The 12,093-nt window shown below is 40.1% G+C and overlaps 1 protein-coding gene across 1 annotated transcript in view; it reads left to right on the forward strand.

Annotated features, from left to right (window-relative positions):
* Nucleotides 1-12,093, forward strand: part of GRIN2A (glutamate ionotropic receptor NMDA type subunit 2A) — an 858,974-nt gene that overhangs the window by 769,447 nt on the left and 77,434 nt on the right. The window contains exons 8-9 of the mRNA XM_040441454.1: nucleotides 4,166-4,395; nucleotides 5,181-5,341. Of these exons, the coding sequence (XP_040297388.1) occupies nucleotides 4,166-4,395; nucleotides 5,181-5,341 (391 nt within the window). The remainder of the gene's footprint in view (nucleotides 1-4,165; nucleotides 4,396-5,180; nucleotides 5,342-12,093) is intronic.

Genomic DNA, 12,093 nt, shown 5'->3' on the forward strand with positions numbered 1-12,093 from the left:
CAGAGGTAGCCTGACTGCCATTAGGTACCGAGATGAGATCCTCAGACCCCTTGTGAGACCATATGCTGGTGCGGTTGGCCCTGGGTTCCTCGTAATGCAAGACAATGCTAGACCTCATGTGGCTGGAGTGTGTCAGCAGTTCCTGCAAGATGAAGGCATTGATGCTATGGACTGGCCCGCCCGTTCCCCACACCTGAATCCAATTGAGCACATCTGGGACATCATGTCTCGCTCTATCCACCAACGTCACGTTGCACCACAGACAGTCCAGGAGTTGGCAGATGCTTTAGTCCAGGTCTGGGAGGAGATCCCTCAGGAGACCGTCCGCCACCTCATCAGGAGCATGCACAGGCGTTGTAGGGAGGTCATACAGGCATTTGGAGGCCACACACACACTACTGAGCCTCATTTTGACTTGTTTTAAGGACATTACATTAAAGTTGGATCAGCCTGTAGTGTGTTTTTCCACTTTAATTTTGAGTGTGACTCCAAATCCAGACCTCCATGGGTTGAAAAATTTGATTTCCATTTTTAATTTTTGTGTGATTTTGTTGTCAGCACATTCAACTATGTAAAGAACAAAGTATTTCAGAAGAATATTTAATTAATTCAGATCTAGGATGTGTTATTTTTGTGTTCCCTTTATTTTTTTGAGCAGTTTATAATATTGAATGGTGTCATTAGAAAGTTCAACTTGCCTGCAAAAAACAAACCATCATATGGTTATGTGAATGGAAAAATAAAAATGTATGGCTCTGGGAAGGCAAGGAATGAAAAAAAATCTCTCCTTCAGAAAAAGTTTCAAGGGATTTCCCTAATTGGAAAACCCTTGTTTATATGCATCAACCATATATAGCTATGGGCACTGTGTTTAAAATGTATGGCTACTTGAAACCCCCCACTGTTTAACAAGCATGCTGTAAATAAAATCTTTTGAAATATCAATATGGATTTTCAGATAAATAAAAATTAGGATGCAGCTAGAATGGTATTTCAGCAAGAAAACATGTTTTTGCTGTTTACACACATCTACGTCAGCTACTGTCTTGTTAGTATGATGACAGATGACAGAAATAGATTTTTTTTCTTTGATAGAATATTTCTTTACCAATGATGTTCATTCTTAGCTGGTAAAAAATGAAATCTTCCTATTACAGTTTCATCACTAGTCAGTTGAAGATTCACCAAACAATAAAAGCAATGTTTTATTTATTTTTTAAATCCATCACTGCACGCATATGTAATGTGTAATTAAACTGAGCCTTAAGGGGTTGTGAAAGAATGGGGAATTTTCGGCAACCCCCCTCTATTTGACCAGACCTGTAAAGGAAAGATTACTTATCTGCTTCCCGACACCGGCTCCCTGCTCCATCTCCTCCAGGCTTGAGATGTTCCACTGGGCTCCCCCAATGTCAACATCCATTTTGACATTGCACAGCCAATCACTGGCCATAGAGGTAACCAGCTTCCCTTATGTCATGACAAATCATCACATGACGTAGATCCGGTCTTTGCCTCAGCCAATGATTGGCTGCTGTAATGTCAAACCAGAAGTTGACATTGCAGGAGCCAACAGGACATCACAGACCTGGAGGAGAAGAAGCAAGGAACTGGCACCAGGAATCAGTTAAGTCATCTTTCCTTTACAGCTCTGGCTAAGGGAGGGTGGGTGGTTGTGGGGTTCTTTCACAACCCCGTTAAACCTTGATGAGAATGAATGTTACAAATCCATGCAGTCCATAGAAAAGTTATGAAAAGGTCTGTCACTTTGTAGGACTCTGCACATCCATGCACTATGTAAATTTCCCATTGACTATGTTAAATTCCATTTTCCATTCGGTGGAGTTCCTAGGAAATTGAATACCTTCTCATATCATTACATTATATCATAAAATTGTGATAACTTGTGATCAACTTACCATCAGGAGACTATGCTAACAAAAAAAAGATTACCCACAACCACTTTAAGTAGTTGTTGGTTTTACATTGTTAATAAGACCCCAATATGACTTCAGATCAGACCCACAATCAGACCTCAGCTCAGACCCCAATGTGAATGACCCCCCAATCAGACCTCAGATAACAGCCCCAATATAAATTAGACCCCTATTCAGACCTGAGATGAGACCCCCATACCTCATATCAGCCCCCATATACCTCATATCAGCCACCATCCTCAATTAATCAGCCCCCAGCCTTTTAATCAGTGCCCAGCCTTGTTTAATCAGCCCCAGCCTTTTAATCAGCCCTAGCCTTTTAATAAACCCGCATGCCATAGGTAAGCCCCCAGCCTTTTAATCAGCCTTCATGCCATAGGTCAGCCCCCAGCGTTTTAATTAGCCCCCAAGCCTCAGACCACATAAAATAAAAAATCCAATTACCTCTCCTGCTCCAGATGCTAGCTCTCTTCTTCTTACTGCCTTTGGCTGTTTTGCGGTGGCCCAATGTGCACAGTGTTAGGTCACAGAGCACCCTCACGCTGTGTGCAGCCACAGCATAGCCAACAAACAAGGACCAGGAAGCGGTGAGCACAGAGCCTTCACTGCTTCCTGGTCCTCCGGTACTAACGAGCGCTTTCTTAATGGAAGCACTCATTAGTATTCGCTCCATAAGACATTTTCCTCCCACTTTGGGAAAAAAAAAAGTGCCTCTTATGGGACAAAAAATATGGCAAGTTTGGTAGCAGTGTATTGGAGGCAAAATAGCAGGATTATTAAAGGGGTTGTGCTACTAATTTAAATGTATCCCGATCCAAAGAGAAAAGTCAAAAGTAGTTTACGGCACAAACTCTTTAATTTCTCCCCTATCAGGAAATATTACAACCTTCTGGATGTCATAGAGAAAGAACTGCACTCTATGAGCCAAAGTGAAATAGCTTCTAATAAAAAAAGACTCTCTCTAGTAGATCCAGCCTGTGCATGTATTAGATGGTTGGCCTTTTATTTGAATGGCCAGTGTGTAAGACTATACATATGTGTGGCCATCTTCAGCTTTCTGGGATATACTGTAACATTTAGTGTCTCTCTTGTTTTTTTATATTACTCTATATGTGTTTAAACTTATTTTCAGATGTGTTATAGTGCTCCTCAAGGTAGTGGCAGTTGGCTTAAAAGTTTGCAAGTTGTTCCAAAATTAGCAAAAATATGCAAATTGTGCAAAATTTTCACTTTGCTCACCAAAAGCCAAAAATTTGGCATGGTTTGGCAGAGGAAACATGGCATAAACTTTCAAACAGTCATATAAATACTAAAGCCAGAAATTGGAGCTCAATTTGGTACACATTTATGCCTAGTCATAGCGGGCATAGATTTAATTAGCTGACTTTAAGACCTGTTAATAAATTTCGGAAAATTCACCCCAATAATCTTGTTTTTTAGTCTTGCATATGAAACTCTAGACTTAATAAATGTTGGCAGGGGTGTAGCAATAGTGGAAGCAGGGGAAGCAGCCAGAACTCAGAAGGCACCTGTCTGAGAGGAGGATTGAAAATTTTGGTGTAAGGGCCCCCTCAATAGTATTATACAATTACATTATATACAGTGACAATATATACAGTGACATGACATACAGTATATACAGTACATGTAGGAAATAGAGGGATTGCCTGGCATGGTGTGAGAGAACTAGCTTCACTAGTTGCAGGAGTGAGGGTTGCACGGGAGGAGTTGCTAGGGGGGTTGCATTCAAAAATTTGCTGTGGGACCCATACACCACTGAATGTGGTCCTACATTTTAATTTCCTTAACTTCAAATTTTACGATTGCACATTGATACATGCTGTTTTTTTCCAGGTAACAACCCCTAATGAAAATAATCCAAATCGAAAGAAAACTTTATAGTGTTAGTTTTCATTGTGTATTGGGGCTGTTAGATAATTTTCCTTGAATACTTGTCCTAGTAGACACAAAAGGAAATGGGAATTGTTAAAGAAGTATGATAAAAAAACAATGACAGAAAGAGAAGAAGGGAACAGAAAGCACAATGAGAACATGAATAATCATGAGCACATACTTTTGTATTATTTAGGAGGTGCTTTATACAGTATGTTATATGTAAAACATGTATACAGATTGTGTTCAGAAATCTACAGGAATGAAACCTTATCTGGATTAGTAAATGTATAGTGAACTGCATGTAGATTATATTCTCTTTGTTGATATTGCAGATCCACATGGACCTTCTTTCACCATTGGAAAGGCCGTCTGGCTACTTTGGGGTTTGGTCTTTAATAACTCAGTACCTGTGCAAAATCCAAAAGGCACGACTAGCAAAATTATTGTGTCAATTTGGGCTTTCTTTGCTGTAATATTTTTGGCAAGCTACACTGCTAACCTGGCTGCATTCATGATCCAAGAAGAATTTGTTGATCAGGTGACAGGACTTAGTGACAAAAAGGTATGTATGTAAACCTTCCTATTCATATCTATTATAGTCAACTATAATTTACTCATTAAAAACACATACACGTTCGGCTGGACGTGGATGTGTTTTTAATGGATAGAGAGTAGAAAAAAATGTTCAAGAGAAAATATTTACTTCACCTGATCCTTCCCCCCCCCCCATCATCATCAGTCAGGGGAGAGTTAGAAGCTCCTCATATAAATTAGACTGTCGAACCCTTCGTTCTTTGCGGTTCAGCCGACAACGCAGTAATGTGAATGGGGAATCTTAGTCTCTGGTGTTGTCAAATAGTTTTCTTTTGTCTGTGCTTCTTTGCTTTACATGCTTCACGAGATACATGAGAGATAGATGGAGATACGTTTTACATTTTTGCCATGGTCTTTGGCCATGTTCTAGTTGGCGAGATCCCAATGGAAAAAAGTTGATAAGCCCTGTTGATGAAAAGATGATAATTGACAAAGCTCCACCAACCACCCAACTGCCTTCTTTATGCAATGCCAACCTCTGGTTTGGAAGATGAGTTTAACATTTTAAGGGCAGGAAATCATTTTACGTTTTCCAGCTTTTTACCGTTGTAACTTGAATCTAGAGCATTATTTGAGTTTCCTAAACCATAATACAGTACTTTGAGCAATGATAATTATTGGAGCTTGTGTCACATTATTGAAAGAGGTATCCCACTGGTGAAATATAGTACTTGCTGTTCATGCAGTTCTATGGTGCTCATGTCATGTTATGATTTAATTACTGTATTTCTGATTTGTTTCTTCAATGTCTAGTTTCAAAGGTCATACGAATACTCTCCCCCATTTCGATTTGGCACAGTCCCCAATGGCAGTACAGAAAGGAACATTAGAAACAATTATCCTGAAATGCATCAGTACATGGTAAAGTTTAATCAGAAAGGAGTTCAAGAAGCTTTGGTCAGCTTAAAGACTGGGTAAGTCATATATGACCTGCTGCACTTTTTACAAAGAGTTTTTTTTTTTACAAAGTGCTGTCACCATGGATTTAAAGGTAGACAAATACCCAAAATAGAACCTTTATTTATTCACAGAAAATGGCCCTCTCATCAGGCCCAATACATAACATTTTTTTTTTTTATTTGTTGCTTTTTTCGCCCATTTTTCTATGACTGGTTTTCTGCTCCATTGTATCCTATGTATTATGGACCTGTTCTCTGAAATATTTAGCTCATTTCTTATGTCAATTTGAATGGTTGTCCCATTGAGGTTTCACTGGATATCAGGATAGGTAATTGTAGTTTATGTGTATGGTGAAGTTTCATTCAGTTTAATTTTATCCAACTGTATGTGAAAGAGCTGGATTTTTCTTATGGCATGGCCTATTGTAATCATAGATTGCTGTAATCTGTGTTATCAGCTAGACAGTGGAACAGTGCATAATGCAAGAAAAATTTAATTCATAACATACACATTGCAGTAAAGTTGGCATATGCAGTAAATTGAAAGATGATACAAAAGTTAGACACTTCTAGTACTTTCGTAAATTAAGGTCTCTTGTCAGAGAGTAAACTGTTTAGGATACTTTATTGAGCATAAGAGAATTACAAAGGTAGATAAAAAGATGTATATGACATAGCCAAATCTCATTGTTTAGGATACTTTATTGAGCATAAGAGAATTACAAAAGTAGATAAAAAGATGTATATGACATAGCCAAATCTCATTGATTTTGTGATCACAATTAATGTGCTCTGTGTTCAATAAAAATATGTGCAGTAATCTTTCAACAAATGTGATAAGGTATATTTGTCTACAATGTATTACATGCAAGATTCTTCTCTACCTTTCATCTTGACAATTTCTTTCAAATTTTGTTGTTTGACTGCAGGGGCTGGACATTAAGAGGTTAAACAGGGCAGGTAGGAGGCCCATTCTGTGGTTGCCTGTGGTGGGGTGAGATGGTCTGATACCAGACGCAAACCAACTCAGCTCGTATTTCTTTTAGACTTCTGGTAGTTCTGTAAATTAAGGTCTCTTATCAGAGAGCAAACTGTTTAGGATACTTTATTGAGCATAAGAGAATTACAAAGGTAGATAAAAAGATGTATATGACATAGCCAAATCTCATTGATTTCGTGATCATGATTAATGTGCTCCGCGTTCATTAAACATATGTGCAGTAATCTTTCAACAAATGTGATAAGGTATAGGTGTCTACAATGTATTACATGTAAGTTTCTTTTCTACCTTTCATCTTGACAATTTCTTTCAAATTTTGTTGTTTGACTGCAGGGGCTGAACATTAAGAGGTTAAACAGGGCAGGTAGGAGGCCCATTCTGTGGTTGCCTGTAGTGGGGTGAGATGGTCTGATACCAGAGGCAAACCAACTGAGCTCGTATTTCTTTTAGACTTGCGAATGCAGAAAAAAGGGCATATATACACTTGATGAGAACATAATTCTACTGTATCACTTTACATATCATTAGTCAAGCATCACATGGAATATTGTGTACAGTTTTTGGCACTAGGGTACCAGACCAGCATAGAAGAGCTTGAGCAAGTTAAAAGTCCGATAACCCAGCCTTTGGGGTTATTTAAGAGGACCTTTCACCAGAGGAAAGCCTCTAAACTAACTATACAGAAGTGTAGAGCGGCGCCCAGGGATCCTCCTGCACTTACTGTTATCCCCGGGCGCCGCTCCGTTCTCCCGGTATAGCCTCCGGTATGTGAGTAGTTAGGCTCCACCCACTTGATCCTGCCGGCGTCTTCTTCTCCTATGCTGTAGTGCTGGCCAATCACAGCGCTCAGCTCATAGCCAGGCTATGAGCTGAGCGCTGTGATTGGCCAGCGCTACAGCATAGGAGAAGAAGACGCCGGCAGGATCAAGTGGGTGGAGCCTAACTACTCACATACCGGAGGCTATACCGGGAGAACGGAGCGGCGCCCGGGGATAACAGTAAGTGCAGGGGGATCCCTTGGCGCCGCTCTACACTTCTGTATAGTTAGTTTAGAGGCTTTCCTCTGGTGAAAGGTCCTCTGGCCAGCCATACACTTATGATAGCTGTCGGCTGAATGCTATTTGGAGACATCTATCAATCTTGATTTCCCCATACACGTACATGCTCTACTACTAGGTCACGCATGCACATGTTCCCAGCAGGAACTGGGGAGGAAGTACTTTCCTGGCAACAGCTTATCTGCTGGATCCTTTTTGTGATAAGGGAAATAAGTTTATCTTTCCCAAAGCCTTATCTCTCCTGATATCTGTCCCAAACACATTAGATTGTGAACCATTCCTACTAAAATTGTTGGGTTTGACAGACAGTACGTCAATACAGGGATTTGTTCTGATCGCCATTCTGAGACTCAACTAGGACTTTTTTCATTAATATGAGGAAATGCACTTCTGCCTGATGGGGAAAGGGGGTTGGCCTTTTTCTGGATCAACATTTCAGGAGAATAAGTTGCACTAACTTTATCCTTTTAATCTTACTTCTATATGTCGCTATGTTGATATTCTATTAAGTTAGGGAAAGTAAATTACTAGTGACCTCAGTCTCTCCAATGTGAGAATCTTAACAAGCAGCCTCCTATGGGATATTTCAGCTCCCTTGACACCTGTGTGACATGAGAATTGGATATCAAATTGAATTGCAGTCACACTTGAATCTTCTCGTTTTGAGTAGAATACAGGTGACTAAAGAATAGGATAGCTGATGGGCGACCAAATGTCCAGTCGCTCATTATGAAACCCTATCCCTCTAGTGCAATGTATGCTTGATGACAAGGTTATAAAATATCAATGTCTGGCATATAGCATCTGACATCTCTCATAAAAATTAAAGGTGTCATTTACTATCAGATATACGCCAGTTTTCTGGCGTTTATCTGTTGCAGATTGTGGTGCAAAGGTTATTTGCGCTGCTATCTGCGACTTTTCCACACTAACGCCAGGTCTAAAAGAGGGGGCCGAGAATGATGTGGGCGGGGAAAGGAATGGGACGGGAGGCAAACGTTTATCTTCGACGGGAACGTTTGGAGGGGGGGGGGGAATGGTACTGGCAACTGTTAAGGTGCCCAATTACATTCAATAATTGTCAGGTGAACACTTATTTGGACGACACATATTCTTCCTGAATCCCTAATTCACTTGTATGCCTAACTTGGTGAAGCGATTAATGATAATGTTTTTCTGCAATTAAGTGAAGAGAATAGGGTCCTGCCAAAAATTTCTAGCAGCAACTTTTCTCCTGTGGAAACTAAAGACTGCCAAAATCTCTAGACTCAGACACCTCTCTAATGTATATAGGAAGGAACCTTATACAAATAATCTCATGGAGCATTTATTCTATGTTAATGGGTAGTTTTGGACCTCATGCACAGAAGCACAATAAAAGAGGTTGGCCCATTTCAGACATTGATGGCATATTGCTAGAATGTGGCATCAATGTCAGATAGATGCAGATCACAGCTCAGGGACCTGTTTCTATCTAAAGAATGTCCCCCGAAGTGAAGGAGAAAATGCTGCACATGCATGGCATGCTCTCCATTCACTTCTATGGGAGTTCCATGCAAATGAACTATGCTGTTTTCAGAATTCCCATAGCGTTGAATGAGGGTGGCCTCACTAGCTTAGTGCACGCTTCTTAAAGTGTAACTCTATTTTTATTTTATTTGGGAGTTTATAAGAGCTAGGCATGTATACCTGAGTAAGGGCGAGTTCCCACCAGAGTTAGGAATTCCGTTATGTATATTGTATACATGACAGATGTATAGTGTATACATGATGGAATAAAACTCCTGTCAACAGGACTTTTTTTTCCGTCATGTATAACGGAACAAAACGGAGCAGTTATTTGTGCCCATAGGCATGTATTAGGATGGAGCAAAATAGAATGCCTCTTAAAGGGTTCAATTTCACATTCCGTCCTAAAATAACTCTGTTATAACGGAACACTATAACAGAATTCCTAACCCTGGTGAGAACCCACCCTTAGTCAGTCAATTATTGTCAAAATATCTGTAATTACCTTATAATAAAAGCTTTCATTAATGTCCCCTGTCCCTTTCCACTAGTCCCTTAAAAAAACGTTGCTAGGGCTTTTCTGTCTTCCCTTTAATGTAAACAGAAGACAGACATTGCACACTGCATGCCTGCATTAGGCTTCAGAGTGAGGAGGCGTGTGTCTTACTAATCCAATTTGATTGGCTGGCAGGAAGCTGCTAGCTAAAGCAAGTGTGTATGTGACATAAGGGAATGCAGTTTTCGCCTCAGAGAACTGGCAGAGGAGCCATCTAAGGCTACTTTCACACTAGCGTTCGGGGTTCCGCTTGTGAGCTCCGTTTGAAGGCTCTCACAAGCGGCCCCGAACGCATCCGTACTGCCCCAATGCATTCTGAGTGGATGCGGATCCGCTCAGAATGCATCAGTCTGGCAGCATTCAGCCTCCGCTCCGCTCAGCAGGTGGACACCTGAACGCTGCTTGCAGCGTTCGGGTATCCGCCTGGCCGTGCTGAGGCAAACGGATCCGTCCAGACTTACAATGTAAGTCAATGGGGACGGATCCGTTTGAAGTTGACACAATATGGCTCAATTTTCAAACGGATCCGTCCCCCATTGACTTTCAATGTAAAGTCTGGACGGATCCGTCTGAACAACTTTCACACTTAGAATTTTTTCTAAACTATAACGCAGACGGATCCGTTCTGAACGGATCCAAACGTCTGCAGTATAGGAGAGGATCCGTCTGTGCAGACACCAGACGGATCCTCTCTGAACGCTAGTGTGAAAGTAGCCTTAAGAAGATCCTCATATTGCAGGGATCAAAAACAGCCGTAACTAAGGGAAAAACTTAAGGAAAACAGTGGTATGTGAAGAAACTAAAGATTGCTTTATGCATATATATATATATATTTTTTTTTTAATGAAAACATGACAGTTACACTTTCTATGGGAAGAGCCAATTCTGGAGATATCTGATATTGATGGCATGTCCTAATAATATGTCATCAATGTCTGAGATGGTAATACTACTTTAATCTCCCTGAGTGAGTTTTAGGGAGTAGAAGTACTAGACAGTAGAATACCCCACAATATATCTTGGTATGAAACTTGTTAAAACTCTGAATAAAATTAGACACACCAAGGAACATTATGGGGCCTGAACCATCTAGGGATGCCTTTTATAAATCAGCACTTCAGAGATAGCAATTTATTAAAAAACAATGTTCAGTGTGAGGTGTTAAATAAGGCATTACCTTTGAGATAAGCAGGCACATTGGCATAAGTTTACATACTGCTAAGAACTTTTATAAGTCTCAGGACTGCGAAAATTGCAGTGACAAGGCACATTTTATTAGCCTGGGTTCTTAATACAAAAAAAGTGTAATCATGATATGTAATATTTCTTTGTTTGACGGTTTTATCTAAATCAAAATGAGGTGAAGCACGGCAAATATTAAATGGGCTGCAAATTTAACAAAATGCCTTCTGTAGTGGTAAATTTAAGTCGTTTGGCTCATATTGAGTTTTCTGCTCTGTTGAGCTAAAGTACCAATATTTGTCAAACCTGTCAATATTTTATAGACCAAAGCTAGTGCATAGTGACAAGATTGAAAAGGCTGGAAATAGAACTTTTGAAAAAGAACATTTTATCAGGACTTCAAGAAAGAAAGTTGTTAGGCTACTTTCACACTCGCGTTTAGTGCGGATCTGTTTTGTATCTGCACAGACGGATCCGCACCAATAATGCAAAAGCTTGTATCCGTTAATAACGGTTCCGTTTGCATTATTCAGTCAAAAAAAGTCAAAGTCAAAACGGATCCGTCTTGACTTACATTGAAAGTCAATGGGGGACGGATCCGTTTTCAATTGCACCATATTGTGTCAGTGAAAAACAGATCCGTCCCCATTGACTTACATTGCAAGTCAGGACGGATCTGTTTGGCTCCGCATAGTCAGACGGTCACCAAAATGCTGAAAGCTGCGTTTTAGTGACTAAAAAACGCAACGGAGACCAAATGCAGCCAAATGTATGCATTCTGAACGGATCCTTATCCATTCAGAAGGCATTGGGGCTGAACTGATCCGGTTTGGGCCGCTTGTGAGAGCCCTGAAACGGATCTCACAAGCGGACCCAGAAACGCCAGTGTGAAAGTAGCCTTAATAATACACTTGTACAAACCTGTGTTATGAAAGAAATAATTAGCTCCTTTCTATGTTAGTACATATTTAGCACATAGCTCTTTATTTAGTTATTATTACAGTATTAATAGAAAATGCTATCCAAAACTAATATAATCTATAATCTATTAAAAGGTAACTTCACCTGATTTTATGTAATATCCCATAAAAAAAAACAAAAAAAAAAAAACAGCGCATCATTTCTTATCTTAGCTTCCATCTTTAAAGTAGTTGTCCAAGAATTTACTAGTTATGGTCTATCTAAAGGACAACCCACATCCCTACCAATCAGCTGTTTGGATACCTATTTAGTATATTCCAAAACAGTGCTGAACCTGCTGACCTGCTTTGATATATACTAGTAATCAGCCTGCAAGCCTTGTATAGGCTCAGGCCTATTACTATTATGGGATGCCTTCCCCAATCTCCACCAGGGGAAGGTGGTCTGGACCGGGAACCGCCTGGCTTCCAGCTTTAGCGCTCTCAGATTCTGTTGAGGCATTTGACCATGCATCTTAGGGATTAAATGTCTGTGATTGGCA

The sequence above is a fragment of the Bufo bufo genome, chromosome 7 (assembly GCF_905171765.1).
Source record: "Bufo bufo chromosome 7, aBufBuf1.1, whole genome shotgun sequence".
Lineage (NCBI taxonomy): Eukaryota > Metazoa > Chordata > Amphibia > Anura > Bufonidae > Bufo > Bufo bufo.